At 35.4% G+C, this 25,397-nt stretch overlaps 1 protein-coding gene across 4 annotated transcripts in view; it reads right to left on the bottom strand.

Annotated features, from left to right (window-relative positions):
- The window catches only part of IFT80 (intraflagellar transport 80), a 56,443-nt gene that overhangs the window by 15,264 nt on the left and 15,782 nt on the right, over positions 1-25,397 (bottom strand). For 3 of the 4 annotated variants that reach the window (XM_010584970.1, XM_010584968.1, XM_010584969.1), the window contains exons 7-13: positions 17,941-18,050; positions 17,300-17,389; positions 16,136-16,273; positions 5,524-5,703; positions 3,003-3,121; positions 2,067-2,141; positions 327-490 (exon numbers count right to left, since the gene is read on the bottom strand). In XM_010584970.1, the coding sequence (XP_010583272.1) occupies positions 327-490; positions 2,067-2,141; positions 3,003-3,121; positions 5,524-5,703; positions 16,136-16,273; positions 17,300-17,389; positions 17,941-18,050 (876 nt within the window). The remainder of the gene's footprint in view (positions 1-326; positions 491-2,066; positions 2,142-3,002; positions 3,122-5,523; positions 5,704-16,135; positions 16,274-17,299; positions 17,390-17,940; positions 18,051-25,397) is intronic. The other variant, XM_010584972.1, reaches the window with a different exon arrangement.

Here is a 25,397-nt window from a genome sequence, read left to right on the forward strand (position 1 = left end):
TAGAAAATCACATGTCAGAGAGTGAAAACCTACTGTTCAAGTATTTACTGCAAATATTCCATGGCTCTCTGATGAATTTCCAGCTGTGTGTAATGCAGAGACATATATCATTCTCTTTATGTTTTTTAATCAAAGTTAAGCAAACCCCATCATTTTAATTAATTTGCATAATAAATATTACCTTTAATTTATATCATCGATAAATTGTTTATGCTTCATGCTTTCTTTTTTACCATAACTATGCTATGTAAAGTTAAATGCAAAGATGCTGAAAACCTCATAATGAATTATTAGCAAACAGGAAATTATTAGAACCGAGAACTTACCCTTTTCATCAGCTTTGTCTTTTACTGCTAGAGTATCATTACTCAGAGATACTGTCTGGGCATTTAAAATGTCTGTTCTCATTCCTGGAAATTTTGGAGAGGAAATTAATCTTCCTTCATATGAATATAAATAAAGTCCTCCACCATCTACAAGAAGAAAATGCCTACAAAAAAAACCCCCAACAAACCCCCAACAAAAAAGTAAATCACTAAGTAATACAGAAAAGCATGACGACAGTTTCAACAATTTGAAGGTAATTGCCTTATATCCTGCAATTGTTTTCAGTTAAACTATATAATTTCTAAGCCTTACATTTCAAAGTTGATATTCTGAAAGTTCTATATAGAAGATTTCAGTTTTAATGTGAACATTTATATTTTTCCATGAGAAATACTTATTATTTGGAATCACTATGATTTTATCTGTTATAGATGTTACAAGATTTAAATCTTACAACTCCTGATGACACAGCCCACAGCTGCAGATGGTACTCCCCACACATCACCCCATGAGACAATGCTGTGTGTACGTATGTGAGAAACAGCTTTAATGTTTACAGCTACCTTTGAAATAGTATTACCTGTATCATTTTCTTCAGTACTACTAGATTAGAACGTAAAGCAAATAGAAGACACTTTTAATGAAGTGATCACCATCTATTATGGTGTAGGGCTTCAGTGAAAAATAACTTATTTGCAGGAACACACTGCAAACTTTTATACAGAACACAAATAGCTCTACATAACAATAACTGTTTGGTAAGTACAGTATCTATAGTTCATAGACACAAAACACATCCATAAAAAGCCAGTTGTTAGACCCTCAGCTATTTTAAGTGCTACCAATCACTGGCACCAAATGAATCACTGTCTGTTTGCACATATATCTGTCAAGGTAGAGTGGTTTTACCACAACCTTAGGTTCATTCCTGTGGATCACCTACATTGCCAAAGATCTGTGCCACGTTTTCAAAATTTACTTTTAAATCAGCAGCACAAAACTCCAAATTTAAAAACTGATCTTCAAAATCCTGTCCACTTGCTTACCCATTCTCTACTGCAGTGTCTTTGTAGACTAGGACATAAGTGCTTTTAATCTGGGACACTCAAAATTGCAGTGAGCATTGTGCTGCACTTTGCTGAAATAGTTGTCCAACAGTATCTGTCCACAAGAATTAGGACTATAATCAAAACTCAAGATTTTTTACTTCTGCTCCTATTCTTAGTCCTTTGAAAGACTTTCTACAAAAGCACACATAAAGATCTCTTTGACAAATGGTTTTCAGGAAATACAGATTCAAGGCTTTTTAAACTGAGAAAAAATAGTAATTTCTTGCAAATATAAATACAAGTATGTGAGAAAAATGAAACTATTTCTTTTTATTTGGCATACCTGGTAATATTTTTAATAAAAATTGGAGACCAAAGATAATTTCTGTAATACATAATCCAGTTCAAAAATGCAATATAAAATGTCAAAACCCCTGGATGTTAGCATAATGTCAGAAGATGTACTTTCTTCCATAAGTAAGAGTATAAACATACATAATGTAGAAAAAGATTCATTACCACCATCACAGACCTATGGCAAATATACCAGCTAAGCCTTTACATGCTACTTAACAATACTGTATACTTTTTGTCTATTTCTAATATTTCAGTATGTGCTTTTGTTAGATAACGAAATGTTAGGAAATGCATGTTCATATCTAATAGGGAGCATTACAAGAACTTAGCTACCTTTCCGCTTGTAGAATCAAACTAACCGTTCCTTCCTTCAGGTCAAAGATCAGTGGTGTATTCCAGTTCTTTGTACTGAAAGAAAAAGATCATCATGTGTTAAAACTGCTAATCTTCACATATCATTGCAAATACGAAGCTGAATTCACTAAGGAAAGCATACACATTTTAATCATCTAACATTCCTAAAAAGGGAGGTTTTCAAAAGGAAAACAGCATTTAGGAAGCCAAGTAACACTGATAACCATGCAGTATGATCCAATAACACTTCTGCCTTCATTTTTGCATCCCTTTGCACTAGTAACAGCTGACCTAGGAGTCTTAGTAAACAGCAAAATCATATTTATGAGACAAACACATTTTAAAAATATTTCTGAATTGTGGTTCAACTTTTTTACAGTGATCTGGAGGTAGGATAGAGTCCCTCTCTTGTGTGCCTTATTACAGGCTGCATTATTGTTCAGCATTAGTCATCCCACTGAACAGATAAGTGCCTCTAGGAGTAAACTTTAAATTCCAGCATATGAAACAGAGTATCATGTTCTCAAAACATGATGCAGGATTGAATCATTCCTATTCTATTCCAAAATAATGGCATGCCAGAAGCAGTATCCAAAAAGGAGTCCCTACATGGAGGCACAAATACCCTTGCATCCATTCCTGCTGCCTCTCCATGAAAAGAATGCCTGCCAAATTTTTGTAGCAAAATGAGCAGGCAGTCATGGCACCAGCAAGAAGCTGAAAGACGGGGTGACAGGGGGAGGGCAAATATACTCCAATACATTTTGTTGTACATAATGCTAGGTTCTATAGAATATTTGAAGTAGTTAAAAAAAATAAAAATAAAATAACCGCCATACTTCAAATAAACTTTCTGCTACTCTCTTACAAGCGTTAGATAAATTTGAGAAAGCTTCATGAATTTGTATTACTTACGAAAACACATAACACTGAAGAGAAGTTGAAACAACCAAATGCCCGTAGTTCAAAGAGGCTTTAATAACTCTGTCACGGAATTCCAACAAATCTACTGCATCATTAATAACATTGTGCACCTAATCAAAAGAAAATTTTCGTTGAATAAAACAACAATAACTGAAATCAAAACGTAACTAGTGAAATATATTCTTATAATAAGTACATGCTGATACTATTATGCCATTAGCAGAATGTATTCATGTGGGAACACACACTTTCACAGCACTGGTGAAAACTTAAACTCAAAGGTTCTATAAACTCTGCATAAACAATGAATAATTACTGAAGAGCTGGACGGAGTTCCTTAAAAGAAAGGAGCAATTAATGGATACTTGGAATACATAAGGTATAAGCGCGATATTATACATGAGGTTGAGAAAAGTATCTGAGATCAAGGATGTTTGAAAGGTCCCATTTTAAGACTCAGTGTTCAGTTGCTGATTATTTCAACATTTGAAATCTAATACTTTAGCAATCCCACCATGATCCCATCAAAACAATTCAGCAATATCCAAGAGTTGGATAAAGATATGTTACCTAGATGTTGAATAGCTCCAGCATATATTTTAATGCTACCACACTCTGAAGTAAGAGAAATTTAGGAGATGGCCTTGCTGAGCAGGATGTGCCTTTGCCATTTCTATGAAAATTTTCTCAAATGACAATGTTTCAAGAAAATCACAGTTTGCCTGTAACCAACACAGATTTTTGAGCTCAAAGATTTTAGGTGGCTAAAATCTAAGGCAATATCTTATGACAGGGGTTTTCTTGTTTGCTTGTTTGGGGTTTTGGCTTTTTTTTTTTTTAAGATGTCACCATTCTGAGGATGGTAACTTCTGTTTGATTTTCTCCATTATGCAACCAATTGCAAAACAAGGACTGAACTCAATTATTATGAAAGCCTAGAAACCATTTCCAAAGACATATTAATTGCTATGTCCACCACAGTGATATGTCCATAATTAACTTAGCTATTGTAGTACTCAGAAAAAAAGAACGCATCTAGAACTTTTTTGTAGGCGATATTTTCCTCCATAAATATATAGGAATAAAATAAAATCACTATAAAATAATAAAATAAAAAATTAGTCCCGAATCAGGGTTAGCTATACTTCCTCAGTTGTTTGCATATTCAAACACCCTGGAGATTATTCGCAGAGCCCATCTGTTACGAGTCGATGTCTGGGAATGAAAGAAGAAATATGAATTTTTACCTGCTAATTTGTCTTCTGTGTTCCCAGACACTGACTCATGTTATCCCACCCACCAGACCAAATTGTAATACAGCATTTCTGTTGTTACAACTTTTCCCAATTACATATTTAACATTGAAAGAATCAAGACCAAAAAACATTTAAGGGCCTAATTAGGAATTTAGGAACTTGACTTCGATATTGAAAATATTGGCCCGGTGTCCAATACCAAATGTGTAATTTGGAAAATTTGTAAGAATGGAAATCTTATATTATCCCAGTGTTCAGAGAGTGAATGTTGTGAGTCAGTGTCTGGGAACACAGAGGACAAATTAGAAGGTAAAAATTCATATTTTTGTATTAATTCCCAGATATTTGGTAACCTAAATGTGGATTCAGGCCAAGATTTTTCAAAAGAAGGATCCTAAACTTAAGCTCCAGAAACCACATGTAGGGGCCTGTTTCATTTCCAGCAGTGCTGAGACTTGGCAGCTCCCACCGAGGTCAATGCCTATTGCTCAGTACTCAGCTGGAAGCACCATGCAGGTACCTGATGTATGTTACATGATATATGACAAATTTCTGTAGCTTTGGAAGATCTGAATCTAAGCTGTAATACAATATGTGGTGCAGAAAAGCACATTATGACTCTTTATAGTTATAGTCAGCAACAAATTTATCTGGAAATGCCCTAAGACAGCAACATTCGTCATAGCTTCATTAACAGGGATACAGTAAACCTTACTAAAGCATTAGCTATTACAAAGTGTATCAGTGCCTCCAAGAACTCATGAATGCAGATAAGGTAAAGAAAGCTCCTCTGTATTATCTATATTTAGTTATGGAGCTTCACCTTCACTGACAATTACTGTAATACTATTTAATACGATGCTTTGGTTTTGGTCAATGTATTTGTAGTTTTCCGCAGAAACATTTTCATTACACTTGAAATTATCTCTCTCTTGTAAGCGGCCTCTCACAGCTAATTTCACATCCTCTTCAAGCGAGCTTTGCATTTTTCTGGAGAATAAAGTACTTCTGGGTTATGTAATTCTGGTCCATATGGTGGTATAGTTTGGTTTACATGGATCTGATCTTCTGTACAACTGATAATTATTTACATTTGCTAACTCTGGCCATTTTATGATCTTAAACATTTTCAGTCATATATACACAGAAAAAAAAAGGATAATATTTTGTCAAGGTTTAAAAATTCCCATTTTGTATTAAAAAAAGCCCTAGAAAGCTAGTAATCAGAATGCACAGCTCTGAACTGTGAAGATTACCTCCATGGTTCTCCTCTTAATTAACGTTATTTCAAAGTTCTTCCACTCCCAGCGTTGCTCCACGACATGGGCAAAAATGACATGTCCATTTCCACATGCTCCAGCTAGCTGAGTGCCATCAATAGACCAAGCAATATTAAATATGCTGCCAGTGTTTGGCTTCTCTAAAGCATAAGACCACTTGCAGAAAGAGAGAAAAGAATTCTTAATTTTTTTTGGTACTTTTTGGAAATGATTTATTGTAATAAATAGATTTGCAGGGTTATAATTTTTTAAGAAACATCATTGAACTAACTTTTTATTACAGCTTGAATAAGCAAACTAAAGAGATTAAATGTCTTAAGTCAGATTCTTGAAAAACAGGGATACAAAAAGGAAAACCATCAGGTACAGCAGAAATGAAAAATCTCACAATGCCTGAAGTACATTAGGTAAAAGTTATCTAGTCACAATACACTTAAGGTGTACTTAGCCATTCATAAATCTAGGCAATCACTACATAAAAATTAAGTGAATGTGCTTGGAAACAATTATACTGGTTACATGGGTGCAACGGGCGATGGTCTCAAGTGTGATACATTCAGTTCATGCTGCAGTGACAACAGTTCCTGAATACAGAAACAGCAAGGCCTGGGCAAAATCAGGCAGTATAAACAAGGCACTCCTATCCTGGGATACAGAGAATTGCAAAGTTCTTGTGTTGCTTTTCCCTGTGCTTCCAGCATAAGGGACATCAGTGGATTATGAAAAGCTCCGAACAATGCCTGTATGCTGTTCTCCTCCTAACACAAAAAAGAAGCTTGGTACCTTGCCTACCTTTTTCTCTAGTCTCTGTTGTTACTGTACAGGGGAAGGATGTATTAAAAGTTTCCAGTTGCTATGCTTGCAATAACAACAAAAAATTTGCACTTACTGCAAGCAAAGTCACATCTAGTCTGGCTTTGGAGAGAACCAGAAACAATAGGTCTCTGTGTTACGTTCATTTTAGACTAATTAAGAAATGGTCACAGAGGAGCATCACAGTTTAATGTCATGGAGGCACAAGTCAAATGTTTCATGTTTCAGAATCTGCTTATCAAAATAAGCAGTATACCTGCTTTCCCATGCAGCTACAAATTCAAATAATAGGCAAAATGGCATCATTGTACATTTTCCTGCTAACTGGAGTTTGCAAGGTGGAAAGGCTCACTTGGACCTAACAAATGCATTTCTGTGGTATTGCTGCCAATATCTTCCTTCATCTTCTACTACTAGTTTACATCATCTATGTCTATTAAAATATAGTTAGCAGTTCAGTTTGTTGGTTTTTAAATGGGGGCCCCAAATTACTGGGACAGCAAGAAGCTGTGAAAGCAGCAGTGACTGGAAGCTTGCAGTGCAGTACAGATCAGAGACCAGGAGACACGCTGCTCTGCCCAAGCAGCCAGCCAGCCTCGGGCAAAAGACACCAGAGATTATACAGCAGTTCGTGACCTGTAGGCTGGCTGCTAGAAGATGCTGTTAGTAAAAAAATAAGGGGGTAAGCTGCATTTATCATTTTAATTCCTTGCCTGCGCCTGCACAGGGCACATTGCCCCCCATCCTGCCCACGCAGCTCCACGGAATCGCCTGTTCCAGTGCAACGGGGATGCAGAGCCAGAGCACATGCTTTAATGAAACAGCACATGATTTCTTATCCTTTGACACCCCTCGTATTTTCATTTTCTCTGTTAGCATTGCAAAGAATAAAATTATAAATCCCCCTAGCACAAAGAACAAAGAAGTGCTCTTAAAACTAGCATTTGCTTTTTTCCTTCTGATCCATAGCATGAATGTAGTTCCAAGAGAAGCTTACATTTAGTACTAAACCTAATTTGTTCCTTTTCAATATTTAGATTTCCTTCAGTGAAGAACTTTATTCTTAAATTCCCCCAGCCTTATGTAGGAGGCTCCTCTAAAGTTGAACTGGATCCTTATTGATACATTCTTGTCAAAAACCAAAAGAATTTTCAGACCAAGACACTTGTTTTCTATTCCTTGCATCTCAGAAATACAGTTCATACAAACCATCCTGAATCTCTGAACAAGCGTTTCCCTGAAAGAGGATGACAAAAAATGAAACAACCTTTTTATGGACTTTTAGGAAGACATTAAACCAGGTTTTAAAACAAGAAGCAAATCTCAACTATTGCCTCTTCAGAACTGTGTAATAGAATGTTTTTAAAAAGCAACTGAAGAACTACCTGAATATCCAAATACATTTGAAATCTTAAGAATCAAATCAGTAAGAAAAAACATGTGATAGAAGTTAAATGTAGACATTGGATTCTCATGACTTTTGGATACATGATATTATACCAAAGGGGAGACAGTTGGAAGAAAATACTCACCTAATGTTTCTAACACATTTCATATTCTGATTTCTTTTGCAGTACACATAAAACCCAAGAAATACTAAGTCCTTCACACAAAGTCTTCATATGATTTATATGAAATGAAATCACAAAAAATACAGTAAAATAAAGGTGTCAGACTTAAATGTTCAATAGCAAGGAAACACAATGGTATGAAATTCAACCTCCCAGTTGTGCTAATGATTTGCAGAATACTATGTAAGATGACCTACTGAGTTAAGGCTCTTTTACTGCCTACACGCATAAGGGTGAGCGAAAGACAATGTCAGCACTGACTGAATTTCCAATTTCAAGTACTCAATTTCAAGGCTTCAGCTTCCATGCCTCTTGGCTGACAGACACGCCATTCACTGCCTATACGATCCGCAGTTGTGGAAGGCAATTGCAATTTTGGGGGAAAAGTCCATAACCTACTCTTCTGTCTCAACGGGATGAATTCTGTATGAAACACTCCATAGTAATGAAGAGCACAATATTTAACTATATCTGACATCCTTATATGGCAAATGAGTAAGCTCTTGAGGTTGTAGGACAAATGACTGTAACAAGCACGCTCAGAGAATGCTCTAAATGCCCTACATCTGAGACATATTTTTCACAGCTGGCCAGATGTGATCTATCTGACAACAGTTTGAAGTAGTGCTATTTCAAAACTGAATATTGGGATCCTCCCAACAGACAAATCTGTTTCTAAGGTCATTTCCCTTAGATCAAGAATCTACCCATCAGTCAGAATGAATAATAAAGGGGCATCAAGCCATCAACTAAGAACCAGTTTAAGGAGCTTGAAGAATGTGGCTTTGGTGCTACTTTTTTATGCATAGCAGATACACTGCAGCTCTGAGAGGATACATTTCCAAAACTACTTTTTTTTTTAATCCAGAAGTCTTTTTTTTCAGGTAGTTGAAATGCTCAGTAAAATATTTCCAGAGTACAACATAATTCTTTTAACAAAATATGTAAAGCAATTACAAAGTTTTATTTTCCAGTTATTTTTGAAAGCTCTTGGTATAATTCAGACCACTCCAATGATTCATACTCCCTGCAGATGTCTGGTACATTTATCATGTACACAAAATATTATAATAAAAATAATTTAGCTCTCAATTTGTAAGATAGGAACAATTTTTAAAAACCAAATACACTGAGTTAAAAAAAAAGGTATGAATGCAATTATATGAATGACTGTATGAACGTTGTTCTAACATTAGCTGCAATATTACACTTCGATATTACTGTTTGGCTTATACTTTTTCTGTGTCATAATTAATTTTTCTTTGAATTCAATGAACTCTCTCAAGAACAGAACCAGTAGTTATAAAATTTTCATTATATTAAATAAATACATAAAAGCAATACCTTAACCTTCCCTTTTCTGATTGCACAATGTCGTAAAAAAGATGAAGTACTGTAGTCATTGAATACTGTCTCACTTCCATAAATGGAAACTGAGCAGGCTTTTGAGATGTCAGTGAAATTATTTCGATGAGCAGATTCAGAGAACTCTGCGTCCCAGGAACAAGGACAGCCTTTCACATGGATAACATTGATGCTCCAAGACTCAATATGAAGGATCTAGTTTAGTTATTATTTCTGGACTGAACGCAATAAATTAAGAATGGTAGTCCACAGAATACCACAGCATAAACATTTTGGAAAAAACATAGAGAATAAAGAATATTTTCTTATATTTTAAATGATAAGAGTAAAACTGATGTCAGCTGTGCAAAAGACACTTGGTTGTTCCTGGCTCGTCTCTGTTTCTGCTCCGTTTACCAGTATATGTGAAGTTTTGAACAGGGAATGCTGACATAAGCTGAACTAAAGCTGATACTGCTGAGCCTCCCCATGACGTCGGAATCTACATAGCATACCTAATCCACTGACTTTAATAATAGTCTTTGCCTATTATTTTGCCTTTGTTTATGAAAAGAAAATGTGCAGTCTCGCCCACAATCCATTCCAGGAATCAGAGCGCAGAATGGAATAACACTAAATACATGTTCTTGTCCTTTTATGCCCCAATTGATATAAACCAAGACAAATGTGCTAGAATCAGCCTCCGATCCAAGTCTGACAAAGAAAGTTTCAGGACCTCTGAAACTGAGGACCTCTTTTTTTTTTTTTTTTTTTTTTTTTAAGTGAAGGCTCAGTTTTCCTTGTGTTCCACAGGGCATTTCACATTAGTGCAGAGGTAGCTGACACCTGAAAATATATTATAGTCTGAATGTCCATTAAAAGCTGGCAATCAGCTCTCACTACTTCTGAGTGATGAACCAATACTTTAGTGCAAACTGCCCAGAAGCTTCCCATCAGAAAATGACTATTAATTTTCTGATTAAATGGAAAGCACATTGGATCTTACAAGATTATAAAAATCAATTATGCAAAGCAAATCTATACTTAGGTGCATTAGAAACACCTGAATATGCACAAATATATGGAATTAGCTCGTGGGAAATATATATGTATATATGTCTATATACCCCCCCCCCCCCGATATTTTACTGGGTATAAAATAAAATTATATTTTACAATATTAGACTTATTAGGCTTTCAATGCCTACCACACGGGAATCCACAAAAGATTCTACAAACCAGAGATAACATGCATAACTGGAGGTAAGGAAGTCCACATGTGAACATAGGGCAATTTACCTGAACAGGAAAAAACATCCTTCATACAACTATTGAAGTACAGAACTATGAAGGATTCCTGTTGCCTTCTTAAACTTTTGTTGGACTTGACCCCAGTAATTAATGTGAATTATCAAGAACTAAGCTATGACCTGCAGGTGAGGTATTAAGCTGTGTATTAGAAGAACAAAGACAAATAGAGGATATCTAAAATTCTCTTGAAATCCAAGCACATTCTCACAATTATTAGACCCAAGAACTAAAAATGGGATGACAAACTGTCCCATATAAATTCTTAACCTTAGAAAATGAACATTGATGTTGTTCTTTAAATAGATTATTACTTCCATAGATGATCCACATGTTTTCGTTTTCTTCCAGAAGTTACATTAGCCAATTCTAATAAATTAAAATATGTGAACTTGGAAAGAACTGGTCAACAATGTAACTCCATGGGAAACCTATCTATAATATTTTTTCTTTTATTGAGCTACAAAGAATTCAGGATCATGACTGTTAATAAAGGTAGATGAAATAGAGACAGCACAGAAAAAAACCTTGTTTTTGTTACACTGCCAAATGCATATCTCTGTGAAACAAGACTAAAACTAAATGTAATGGGATCAAAGCTCACTGTAACTCTATAGAAAACAGATTTGCTTGGGTTTTCATAGTGCTCTAGTTTAGGACAATTCATCACTATCAGAATAATATGAAAACATATGCACTGTCTATATGCACTTTCAAAATCTTGCTATCTCTTTTTATATTTGTCCAATATCTCATGTTAATTTAAAGGATTAATTTAAAGGATAAATTATGTTAATTTTATAATAGTCACACAATTTACTGTCCTGAACGAAAATCATGGCTTTAATGCTAAACACTTAAATTATTTTCAAAGCTTCTCTGTAGATACCTGCTACATTGTAGTTTTAAAATTCTTAGATGCTTTTTTCCCCTCATTTTTCAATAGTTCAAAAAATAAGGAAAAAAGGACAAACACTGCTAACTATTTAACATAGTTAATTTAATAGTCAATTAGGCCAATGCCGGACATTAAATTAATGTAATCAATGTTCATTAAGTTCAAGTCTGTATCTTTCTGAGAAGAAAGCTGAATAGAAACATGTTATCACAGAACTCAGTATTTTTTAGCCATAGCACCACACTCACACTTGTTTTAAATGGGGTGGCGGGTGAAGAGTAGTTGTTATACTTGCAGAATGTTTTTCTTTATTTTCTATAGATATTAGGCAATATTCCCTAAATTTTATTAAGTTTTCCAAATGTTTTTTATAGAATTTCTACCAAAATTAGACATTCCATGGAACAAGCCATGGAATATAAAAAGCTGTATATAACAGAATCAGTCAAATATGCAACTACCAGTCTAGTAAAATGGCCACAATTAATTCTGTAATAAAACAGAAAGTTTGTAGCATGTACATAACCTTTTAAAAACATGAACAGATTTATGCAGAGAATTGCTTTCATTACAAAGCATTTGCTAAGCATAGTGATGAAATCAAGATAAAAGTATTTCAAAGGGCAAGATTTAGCACTCAAACAAACGCCAATTTATTTATGAAAACAGCCTGTAAACATCACCAGAAAAAATGTTCAACAGGAGCACAATTAATTTGGAAAACAACAACCACCAAAAATCAAATCAAACTGATCGATCGGCATTAAGGGTAAATAAATCATTAATGGAAGAAAATCTAAAAGGCCTCCCCAAAACAAATGCATAAATACATTCAGCGTTATCAAAATATAAATTTGATGTCCATATTTGCTAACTTTTGTTGGCGATTTTAAAAGGATTAATTTGACCACAGTGTTACACTTTAAGTTTTTTTTAATCAATTATCCGTCTACACTCGCTAAGGCACTGGGAAAGCAACCTGTCTTTGGAGCAGATGGGTATGGTCCATTTTCCAAGATACTTATGTGGGAGTGGAGTGGGGAAGAAGGAAATCAGTAAATTTCAGTCATTCTTACCATCTCTTACTGTGTAAATATTTTGACCTGATCAGTAATGTCAAGGGAAGCATGCAGAGCCACAGGAAATAGCTTACATAAATGAACTTTTTAAGCACTGCCCTCCATCCAAGTGATTAGATTCTGAAAAGCTGTGAACACCAGGAAGGCTAAAGGCTATCCATCAATACATGCAGCTTTAGATTTCAATATATATACTTTAAAATTAATCTTAGCACTCTCGACAGGATTAATGATCATGGACACTAAAGCAGGCAACAAATTCCAACATGAAATATATTTTGTTTAGTATTCTGTAGGATAGCCATAATAATTTCCTTTAGATACATAATGCTATGGGAGCAAAAGTGATTTTTAAATGAAGAAATAAAACTTCTAAAAGTTACTATTGTATTTCTAGTTTTCTTTTTTAACATGAAGCTGCTAGAACAAAGCATCCAGGTAGAAAGAAAAGAATAGGAAAAAAGAACATACGCTAACAGAATTTAATTTAATTATGTCCCCAAACTGAACACATATGCTAGAGAAGAGTTAATGATATATATATATCGCCTGATGGCTCCCTGAGGAGCAATTTGCCAATACAGCTCCATTACATCAGACATAATAAAAATGTCTATGTTGACCAGTAAAAGCCAGGTCTGGTTCTCTTCAAACTCCATCACTCTGGTGGTATGTGAATCATTCTTCCTTTTCCCTCAATACCAGCAAAGCCACTTCTTTAGTAACTATTTACATTCTATGTCAGGAAAGAAACTTGCATGAAAAATCATGACTTTTGAAAACAATAAATTATCATTGCCAGCTGCTAAACAGACAAAAGCATCTGGCACTAGCTACTGTACATGTCTTTGTTTCTTTGAGTTGAGTAATAAACCAGGTAAAAGAACCCTTAATTTTATGAAAAAATAAACCTATCTGCATTAAAATTTCAAAGTCCACAAGCCTCTTCAATATTAAATGCTGATTAAAAAAATTACTGGTTTTCGGCTAGCAGGAGCTGGAACCATACATACAGTAAATTATATTACATAATAACTAGCAAGAAAAACAGTAATGCCCTGGGGATCAGAAACAGAAAAAGAAATCTAGTACTTGTCTTCCTTTTCCGCTGCACCAGTCTTTGCCACATTTAAGCATAAATCTATATTGATTGCAAAATTCAATTTAAATCGTTGGCCTCACCCACACAAGAGCATATTCATTTCAGTTTACCACTTGCTGATACAGCTCAGTAATCCCAGTACTCCGAAAGAAGATGGGAAGCGGTTGTGGAAGAAGAGGGTATGGTTTAAAGCACTGTTTTGAGAAGAAAATACTAATGGCTAGTCTGATTGTTTAAACCAATGTATGTTACATAATGTACTCCAACACAGATGTAATTATACTCATATAAATCGCTTTATACAAATATACCTTAATTGGCTTCATCGAGTGAAATATGGTAAATGTATATAAACACTTCTACAACAGCATATTTATATAGGGAGATAGAAGGACAACAGTCAGGGTACATTACTGCTGTAATTACATTTTAAGTGGAGTTAAGTGGCATACTAAAATATAACAAAATCTTCCTATCCACCTCGCCTAGGAACAAAAGCTTTGATGAAATCCTAATGGACCTTCTGAGGGAAGCAGCAAGTGTATCAGCAGATCTGTGCACCGAGCTGATAAAAGTAACAACAAAATCCCACCCTCAATGCCTATTAACCCATCCAGAAGAATGCCAGGTAGAGGAAAAGATGTCCCCACTGGTGATGTAGCCACTTAACAGCAATCTGAGTGTCCCACCCCCTAACAGATGAGGCATGACTGCACAATCTTTATGACTGTATGTATAAAGACAATTTATCCATTTTCTTCTGCAAAGAGAAATAGTATCCAATTTTGGACAAAACAAAGGCAGACAAATCTAACAGGAAGATATATCTTCGTAATTTCAATGATGGAAAACATTAGATGATGGAAATTGCAATCTGCTCTCCAGATTTATACCATAGAGACAGATAATATCTTCTTTACTTGATTATCTTTTATAACTACTTCAGTATCTTTTTTACCTATGTGAGTGGTATCCCAATCCTTTGCACAAGTTCATACCATAGACTTCAGCTCTACTCACTACTTTACCCTCTTAACTTTCTAGCGTGTTTGTTAAACACAGGTAATAAAAATCTCCTTAACATAAAAATCTTAAAAATTTAAATATCAAAATAAAACAACTTTTTTTTAAATCGGAAAATTAATACTTTCCAAAAGAAAATTGCATATGAATACTTGTGTTTTCCTTCAAGATAATTATCAGTAGCAATAGGAATTTTTCAAAGCAGGTAAGAGGAGAAGGCAAAGAAAATAGAAGCAATCCCTACTTCAAACTTAATGCCCAGCTTACATTTCTATCAGCAAAGATCAGTGAAACCAGAATCAGTATAAAAAGTGACATATGACAACTCAGAGGTCTTATCACATAATTTTTTACAGGCTCTTCTTCACGAATACAAAATTATTCGAAACACATAGTCCAAGTTCATGGTAAGAACCATGCTCTACTGAAGATGCCCAAAAACACAACAGCAAACACCATTTTCCCAATCTGAGCAAAAGAGCAACAAACGCAACAAAAAAAGAGGCAGCAAATGAGACAATAAAAATCCCAAATCAGCAAGGTTCAATGCAACATGACTCTGAACAAAAAGTTGCAGAACCCCAGGAAATCCAGAGAGACAATCAGGTCAATCTGTGCTCTGGGCTAACTAATTTAAAATACCAATTAAGGTAGATGAAACTGCATTAAATTCATTTTAATTGGGGACCAAGTTGGAAAAAAACCCCCTAGGTAAACAACAACAAACTGGGAGTAAAGCTTCAAGTGGAAAGAAAAAAAAAAAAGGAAAAGAAAAGAAAGGTATCTCTTTTAGGAGCCTTTCTTCTCTCACAACAGTTAAGAAGTAATAGAGATGCTCAGATGAGAGGATTAAAGTATGTCTTCAGCTTGAAAAACTGTGCCTTGTCTAGCCATCAGAAATAGAAGCATGAATGTTAGCTCCTCTTTTACTGCTGCTTTAGCCTTATCATTTCTAATGCCTGACAACTGCATTTTGTGATCTCCTCATGAGATGTGCTTGTCAACTCTTAGTATTTTTTAAGAAAAAAACTAAATACTGAAAGCACAGGATATTGTTCTTCCACCTCTTCTTTTAAGATAGGTTATTGTTATACACTCTTTGCTTTTTACGGTTAATAACTACGTGATATGATTGCCTTACAAGAGATTCTCGTAAACTCTGTGTTTTTAAGGCATAAAGCTAAAAAATGCACCAGAAAAGTTAATGTCCTGAAAGGCAAAATTTTATAAAAAAATTTTATCCAACCCAAAACTTATTAGAAGTGCAGCTAAGCAGATCAAGAAGGCAATATCTTAGTCAGATGCACCCAGTAGAAAGGTGCTGGAAGATATGACTAGTTTTTGCTAATAAAAATACCCGCCTGTACACGTATATCCTCAGGAATATTTACTGTATTTTCAATAAATTTGTACAGTTCCACATCTGGTATTTCTCAGAGTTGTTACTTACCCCAGTTTTATCGCATAGACGCAAAGTATGAAAAGACCCCACAGCAAATAATTCTCCATCCACAGCCCAGGCAACAGATGTTATAGGATATTCATGGGGCTGTGAGCTGTACAGTAGACGGCCGTAACTGTCCCAAACCTTAATAAAAAAAATTAAATATATATCTATATGAACAGAGATTGGGCGTACCCTTACTTATTCTAGCGCTATCGTTTTCTCTCATTATCACAGAAGTTGCAGAAATATACTAAGTTATTTCAGTGCCTTTTTGTGTAACTAGAAAAATCACTGATATTATACTTCACTTTTCAGTGAAGGTTGTTCCTAATCAATTTTGGTTTGTTTAATGCAATAGACTTTGCTTTGCTGCTATGGCAAATGCTACATTATTCTGTATAAAATATTTTGAACTAATGCGTTTTGTTTCCTGCAAATTGCTGTAAGTCTGTAAAATAACCACAAGGTTTATTCTATTTGCACTCATTTCCCAACAATGCGAGGCTCCTCTGCAAATTTCCAGACCAAAGAGATTTTCTCACTGATTGAAGCCAACAAAATACCAGGAAGCCAATTCAGAGAGTCAAGTCATTTGATTTTAACACTTTGAGAATTTTTTTTTTTTTAATTTCTTAATTGTGTACATTTTTATCACAGCCATTATACACTTAGAAAATGATAGAACCAAATATGATACAATTAAAAATAAGCTCCTACTTAAGGGAAGAAACACAATATGTGCTTTCCATTTTGGATACAGAATATTCTAACCAAAAAATTTCTTAAGGGATTCAGTAATGCTCCTGTAATAGAAAACAGGAGCTTTATCTCCTCTAATTTTATGTCATTAGCTTTTACTATTTCAAGTAATCATGTCTGTATTTCTACATATTTTCCTTTCAGAGTTTGTTTCACTTGCATTTTACCTATTTTTAATCTGCTGTATTTAAAAAAAAAAACAACAAAACACATTTCAAATTTTATGCTACTAGACAGAGTGAGATGTATTTACAAATAACACAACTTAGGTTAACAAGTCTTTCTTGAAAACTAAAGACTTCTCATTTAATTTTGAGCTTCCAAGTATTGTTAAAATTCAAAAACGTCAAAATGCTGAACATCTTTTTCAGTTATTTAGTTTCCCCTAAAAAGTTAACCAGCACTCACTTTATATTTACAATCTTCACCTGCAGAAAGAATGAGATCATTAACTGAGTTCCAGTCAGTTTTTAAAATAAGTCCATCATGGGCTTTCCACTGAAATGGAAAAAAAAAAAAATAAACATAGATGCAACAAGTCTGACAACTTCTATTTTTAATATTTATCACTCATCATTTACTAGCATTCATACACTCCAGGGTAGATCAGGCTTTCCAACAGTACAAATGCACAGACGTCATCTCTTCTGCAGAAAATTAAATTAAATACAGCCTGAAAAAGGCAGAATGAGAGCATAACAATCTGCATTAAAAGCGTGTTCTGAACGATTGCTTCTCTATCTTTCCGCCTTTTTGTAACAAATGAAAAGGGAAAGGCTTCTGTGTCTTTTTGCTTTTTCTTTGTTTACAAAAAGGGAAATGCTTAGTCACATGCCTGAAGAATATCCACAGCAGAAACTGTCAAAAATTTTTTAGTTTAGAGAAATGAAAAATCTCCTTATTCTCAAAAAAACTAAGGGGGGGGGGGGGAGCGGTACACATGTTGCATGGAAAATTTTAGCACAAACATTTACATTTGGCAAAACTCTAGATAACTGAAAAAAGTTTTCACATAGAAGTGTGAGACAACCTTAATGTATTAATGATACCTGCAAAACTTTAGCATTTGGCTGAAGAGGTTTAATAATCAGCTGCTTCCCTGAAGTGTAGAGAACTTTTCCAGAATCAGGTCCCCAGGCTACTGAGTACACTGGTGTTCCTGTAGACAGAAACAACGAAATAAAGCATTTCTGGTACTTATCGGATCAAATTATGCAGAAACTGCTATAGCCACTTCAAACTGGTTACTTAAAATCACACATCAAAAATTCAGGAGTGGGAGAAAGCCAAACTAGGGGCAACCATTTGTCCTCCACACTTGTCTGACTGCACTTATGGTCACGTTTACTGGTTCACTTCATGTTTTAGACAGCCACAGGAACAGCAGGAAGAGACAGATGCTACCCAGAAGGACAATTCGGAAGACTTTAGCTCATGCTGCATACCCTTCCAACACTTCTCAAGGAAATAAAAATACATAGAGTGAAGTCCTGGTAAATCCACTTGAGTAAATCGTCAAACACCTACCACTTTCAATGGGGCTACTCTAAATTTAACTCTGAACAAATCAACTCTAAGCAAAACAAATAATGAATTGACGGCTTGTCCAATACTACATCTGGGTTACCGAAAATGTGGATGACTTTACTACTGCTGTAAGTATCTCCTTTTCTCATATTGTACCTATCCATATTTTCAATACATCACTTAAGACCTACTGATTTTATTGCAAGGTCTGTCCCAGCAGACTCTGACTACATTCACTACTTGCTTCTTCATTTCACGGTCTGTCTAAAACCACCTCTGGAAGAATTAAAACCACCAAATTTCTTCCACTATTCTAAGATTTCTTCTTGAGTCAAATCATCCTTATAACTGGACAATTTTGTTTCTTCAGCTTCACTGAACCTCCCAATTGTTTTTGTTTCCCTGCTCTTAAAATAAAAATCTGACCAATTTATTCCAAGATATAGTTGTGCAAAATAACATGACATTGTCCTTCTCACCTCTAGGTCACCTTTCATCTTTAAGGTGCTTCTCTCACACCCTGATGTACTGATCCCCTGGCTCATGGTTAACGGGAATACTGTAAAGATTTGTGTGTCGCCATTTCCCTTTGTACCATTTTCTCTATTATCAAACAAAGCCCTTCATGGTCAGTTGTATTGGGTTTGGCTGAGATTAAGTTAATTTTCCCCACAGCAGCCCTCATAGTGCTGTGCTTTGTACTGATAGCTAGAAAGGTGTTGATAACACACCAGCTTTTGGCTACTGCTGAGTGCTGCTGGCACAGCATCAAGGCTGTCTCTCCAACATTCCCCCCTTCACCAGTAGGCTGGGGGTGGGCAAGATCTTGGGAGGGGATGTAGCCAGGACAGTTGACCCCAACTGACCAAAGGGATATTCCATACTATATGATGTCTGCTCAGCAATAAAAGCTAAGAGAAAGGAGAAGGGGCAGGGGGCATTCATTATTATGATGTTTGTCTTCTGGAGCAACCACTATGCATACTGAAGCCCTACTTCCCAGGAAGTGGTTAGACATTACCTGCTAATGGAAAACGGAGAATAAAGCTTTTGTTTACCTTTGCTTCCGCATGCAGCCTTTGCTTTTGCTTTATTAAACTGCCTTTATCTTGACCCAAAAGGTTTTTTTCCATCTTATTTTCTACCTGCCCTGTCCTGCTGAGGAGGGAAGAAATAGAGCGGCTTGGTGGGGCACCTGGCATCCAGCCAGGGTCAACCCACCACACCAGTTTACTTTTAAGGTCTATCTGCATTATGGCATCTTTAATTCAGTATTAAAATGTTAACTGCTCCCAACTGATCAGTCCACAAAGTCAGCCTTCAATGCCCAGCTGTCAAATCTTCCCATCTTCTCTCTTGCTACCTCTTTAGTCTGTTAGACAATTCCTACAAATACCTACAAAACCATTTCATGTTTACCTTGAAATCCCCGCACGCTTCTTTGCCAGAATACCTACAATACGATTAAATCCAATGCTGAGACCACTAACTGTGATGCTGACCAACACCTAATTTAAAATCAACAAATATTTGTATCAAAAGTAAGCCCAGCAAGTCAGGTAGATGGTCCCCCATGCCACCACCTATCATTTTAATACTGTGTTTTTAATATTGCATCTTTCTCAAAGCTCATTATCTATTGCCATTTACCATGCTATTAACTTGTAGAACTTTTTATAAGGGAACAGTTTTACACAACTCCAGAAAATTAACAGTAATAGCTGTATTTTGTATTTACTTAATCTTTTATACTCTAATACAGTTTTATTCACAATTGTAACTTAAAAAGATACAGAAAAATCAACACAACAACAGTCATCCTAATACTTATCAACAGACAACAGAAAATAGCTCTTTTCACCTACAATAGTGAGACTGAACACAAATGTGGGTAGAAAAAGTTTTGTATTGCACCTGAATTATTCTTTGTAAGATGTTTAGGCTCCATAATTAAGCCTTTAACAAAACACATATTTTTGTTTTGCTGCACATACAAAAAACCAAACATCCCATATTCAAGCAACTTACAAAACAAATGACAACAAATAAAACTAGAAAGAGTGGCCTGCAGACTTCACAGATTTTTCCCAATTAATTGAAAACATTTTTTTGCAGATTGAAAACTGCGGTGTGATATATCTAGAATAAAACCGACTGTTCTGTTTTAAAATCATGTTATGTTGCAGTTTTCAAATGACCTTTTTTGAAAATAGAAGAAAGTAAAAAATTACATGGAAAAAGCATCCAGGAAAAAAAGAAATCAGACTTGCCAACTATGCAAATATTTTCCATAGTACTTGACAGGATTAGTCTTCCCTGAAGAAGAAGAATCAAAGTATTAAGCTACTTGATTCCTTGCAAATAAAACTAAGAAAGTTAAGTAAAGAGCATGTCTAAACATTTATTTCTATCACAGCAAAAGCCCTGTAGCAATGGACAGCAAGTTTCAGCATGGCCTCAACATTACAGTGCATATAAAACTGCAAGAAGGGAGACTATGTAATAAGTCCCTGTCAGACTATTCTCTTTACTTTTTGTAAAACTTGCTTCCGTATCTTCTGAAATGGGAAAGAGAAGGCTTATTTCAGGCTTCTGTTTTTCTCTAACAGCCTTAATATTCTCACTGGCAGAAATGAGGCCTTTGAAGACACAATTCAATTGTCTAAACACAAGCACCTAAGCAATGCGACGCACCTAGGGTACTCCAAGATACCCATGTGGACCTTATAGATACAACACAGGACCTGAATGAGATCCATCTCCTGGAACAGATTTGGAGGCTAGACAGAATAGCCCAATGAACCTCAAATGGCACTAATGGTACACTTACATTAAGACAACTGAACTGTACCCCAAAAGTTCTGTTTGAGAAATCAGAAACCTCAGAAAGAGCAATTAATTGTTACAGCCTAAACGTTGGTATTTGACAATTCCATAATTTTAGAAGAGAAAAATGGAAAGAAATTCTCCTAAGTTCTCAGAGGTGTGCACTTCTTAGGGAGTCATGCATATTTCAGCTGATAACTAAATATCAAATTGAGCAAATTAAATCAAATTGAGCAAATAAACCATTTTTTTGTACATCTATCATTTATGGTGGTAAAAAAAACCAAAAGGCTTGAGAAATGCTCTTACAGGGTAAAATTTTCAAAGACACTTTTGGCATATTAAGTTCCATTTCAAAAAATGACCCATGAATATCTTTTTATGGGAATATTTTGATGATATTTAGATACTTAAGTGATTGAACTGCTATATCAACTGTCCTAACATCATCTAATATCTTACTACTTAAGCCTTTGAATTTTCTCTCTGAACAAAAAACTTATTTTATTACGGCCACATCAATACAGCACACTAAACTTTGATTTCAGCTTCCAAATAGTCAAACTCTAAACTGAGACCTGGTGTCATTGCTCCTGTATATTTTTGTACTTTGTGTATTTTTTTTTAGGAAGGCATTTATTTTATGTTACTTAGAAATACAGAATGATGTAATTTTTTTTTTTTTTTTAACTCGTCAACCATTACAGGAGACAACTCATAGAAACATACAACATATATTAAGTAAATCTGGCACTAGCTGTTTTCCTACTGGCAGCAATTTATGTTGAAAATGACATAAATTCTGTCACCAGCTGTACAGAAGTTCTAAATAAACTAATTTTTGTCCTGCTCTAATGCTGATTTAACAATCAGAAGACTTTTATATTTAAACCAAATGTTTAACTTTTTTATGATGGCTGACTACTTAACCACAATTTCCAGGGCTTAACAGCAGGAGCTAAGTTAACTCATTTCCTTCTGCACTTAACAAGAACTTGGTTGGGAAAAGACTGCCAACACACTGCATTGCTGTGGAAGGAAAAATTCAGCAGAACAGACAAACTGCAGTGAATTGCATTGGTGATAAACAGTTTCAGGAAAAAAACTCTCTGAGAAAAGAAGCGAGAAAAGCAGAAAAGGTGGACTGAGAGAAGATCTGAAGAAAGAACGTCAGCATTAAGCACACAGGGTGGGCTTTTCACATCTCAGTGCTCTACTAGCAGATGTTAATCCCCAATGAATCATTCCTGTGGCCAATGCATACAGCACAGAAAGAGCTAGGTTGAGTGCAGGAGTGATAGAGCAGTCACTCTGACACTTTCAGCCACAACAGATACTTTGGTAATTACAACAGTAAGTCTGCGTGAGACTTTTTACTTTCACGGGGGTAGAAACATTCATTCAAACAATTTCATTTCTCTCTGTGGCAGCACAAAAAATAGGAGCTGCATTTGGAATACAGTTGTCCCTTAAAAAAGTAAGTTCCACTTCACAATAAACATGTTGTAATTAAACTGTTTACATTGGAATTGTTGTGACTTTGCTTCCATTAACCAAAACGGCAACCTATAAGCCAATTATTTGTATTACTCCTTGGTGCTTACCCAGTGTACTAGTCACTGGAAGCCCATCAGAAAGTCAGCAGGGCCAAAAGATAAATATTCAAGAAAGATATGGTCCTAAGAGTACTAGATGACAAATTCAAGGTGAAAGAAAGGTGACAGAAATCACCTGAAGAATTAGAAATCCATCTGAGGTAAAGTAGTAGAATGTGTGACACAGAAACAATAGGTCTGTGGATAATGATGTTTAAATGATAAATAAGTATCATATTATTTTATAATGGAATGTCATGGCTTCACCAAGAATCAAAAAGCACATGGAGAACATTGACTTGCCCTGCACAATGTATGTGTACTTTCATAAAGGTTATGGTGATGTCCTTGATCAAATGCTCTTAAAGAAAGTAAGTTTTCATGGCACAAGAAATAAAGTCATCCTGTGGATTTAGAATATGACTTTCCCACAAGGAATTACTCCTGTCTCGACTGCAATTAGGGACACCAGAATAATTAACCAGGATCAAAGCAGGTGCTCTAGCAATGAAATACTTAGGGTGGATCCATGAGGCTTGCTTGCTTGCCCTGAAGCTTCTCAGATCTTGGAGTTAAGAGTAAAGTTATCAGCAAAGCTGTCAGCTTCACTGGTGGGATAAGCTAAAGAAATGGCACTGCAGAATAATCTTGATTGTAGTGAGGAAGGCACACCTGCATTCTACTTAATTTTCACTTGACCAATACCTTTGACTCCATAGAGGACTTCAAGGGTTAGAGAGCCAGTGATTTATGAACTGCAGCAGCAGCAATTTTAGCCACACATTTCAAGAGAGGCTCTGCAACTGTGGGCTCAGCATGGGTCCTACTAACCAGATGTTTGGTCTGCAAAGGACTCAGTTAGTGCAGGTGGCACCAATGACACTACAGACTTCACCTCAAACAATCTTAGTATCAGAGTCTACAAAGCACCATAAAAATTTGTGCTGGTAGAGCCATCTTCTCTTTCACATGTGGACCATCTATACTTTATACATCCTGCTCTTCATAATTCTGTGGCTCTCTCCACAGGAACACAGACACTTTGCACACAGCGTTATGCTGCAATGTATACAACACAGAATACATAGAGAAATCCCGCTTTAACCAGAATCCTGTGGGTTACCAACATATACCAAAGAGATCCATGAAAAAAAAAGCAAAAGAGATCAGCGCACCATGTCAGCTGGAAGCCCAAAGGATTGCAAATAAGGCATTTTTTAAAAAAGCTTTCAGTTTAAGGAAAAGAAGGAAAAAAAGGAAGAATATTAAGATAATCTAAGGATGAAGAAGTGAGAGCAGACTCAAAGAACAATGCAGCCATAACAGCAATACTACAGCTAGAGGCTGAATGCAGTAGAGGCTATAGGGTCACACTATCTTTATTCCATGCATCGGCATGATGGAAGGACATGCAGCCAGTGCGCTCCATGTAATTACTGAAAAAAATAAAAAAGGAAAAATTTATGTTCGTGGTTTTGTAGTGAATAAAAAGCCAAAGATAAAATAGGCATGTGGACCATCATCCAAAGATAAGAGCCTGAAAATTTATTTCTAATACAAAGAATGGAATGAGTAGAAAGAATGTTAGCAACGGGAATCCTTTCATTTCTCAAGGAGATGATAAAGGAAGTACAAAATTAGCTCAAACATGATATACCTCTCTTAAACAACTAATAATTTCTGCAGAATCCTATCCTGATCCCAGGTATGTCAGTAGCTTACAGAGGGGTCTGTGGGAATCTGATCCTATAAATTTACGTTTAAAGGGTTTGTTAGCCTCACAGGATCTTATCTCAAAACACAAATACAAGATGACAGTTATTCCATGGGGACTCAACTGTACTTTTATACTGTACCAGAAACTGTAAGAAATCAATGAAAATTCAGCTTGCATATTTCAAACTAGAACATCTCTTACTTTATAAGCTTCATCAAACCTCAAATAAGCACAATGAAGTATAAAAAAAACCCTGAAACTATCAACTGAGAAATAGTGAAGAGTGTGTGCTTCAACCTTTATTTTTCTTTTCAAAAATTACAGTTCAGTTGGCTTATCTTTTTACATTGTAAGCATGAAAAAACATTACATCTGAATATGAACTTCCTTAACAGAACTGAAATACATTTTACATTCACTCCTGTGGTTAAAATGCCTTCAACAGGTTGAAAGAATTTAGATAATTTGTTTTAGAAAGAGATAAAGGTCTGACATTTAACCCAACCCCAGGTGCATGTGGTTTCTTAAAAAATGTCAAAAGGTCACATGATCTCAATGTATGAAGTCTGAAAAACAAAATCTAGCTCAGTATCTTCACTGATATAGTACAAAAGGGTTAGAGATTATGATTATAAAAAATAGCTTTTTAAAAATATCAAACATTATTTGTATAAATACATATTTGCAGTTTATACTGTTGCACTTTACAGTAATGTGATTTTGAATTAACATAAATAACTGGAATGGTCTAGTATGCATAAAACTGTAGTTATAAAGCCAAGATCAAGGTTAGGACTCCATGGCCCCAGTTCAACAAAGAACTTAAGCACAGGGATTGTTT

Source organism: Haliaeetus leucocephalus, unplaced genomic scaffold, assembly GCF_000737465.1.
Source record: "Haliaeetus leucocephalus isolate CR32 unplaced genomic scaffold, Haliaeetus_leucocephalus-4.0 Scaffold1014, whole genome shotgun sequence".
Classification (NCBI taxonomy): Eukaryota; Metazoa; Chordata; class Aves; order Accipitriformes; family Accipitridae; genus Haliaeetus; species Haliaeetus leucocephalus.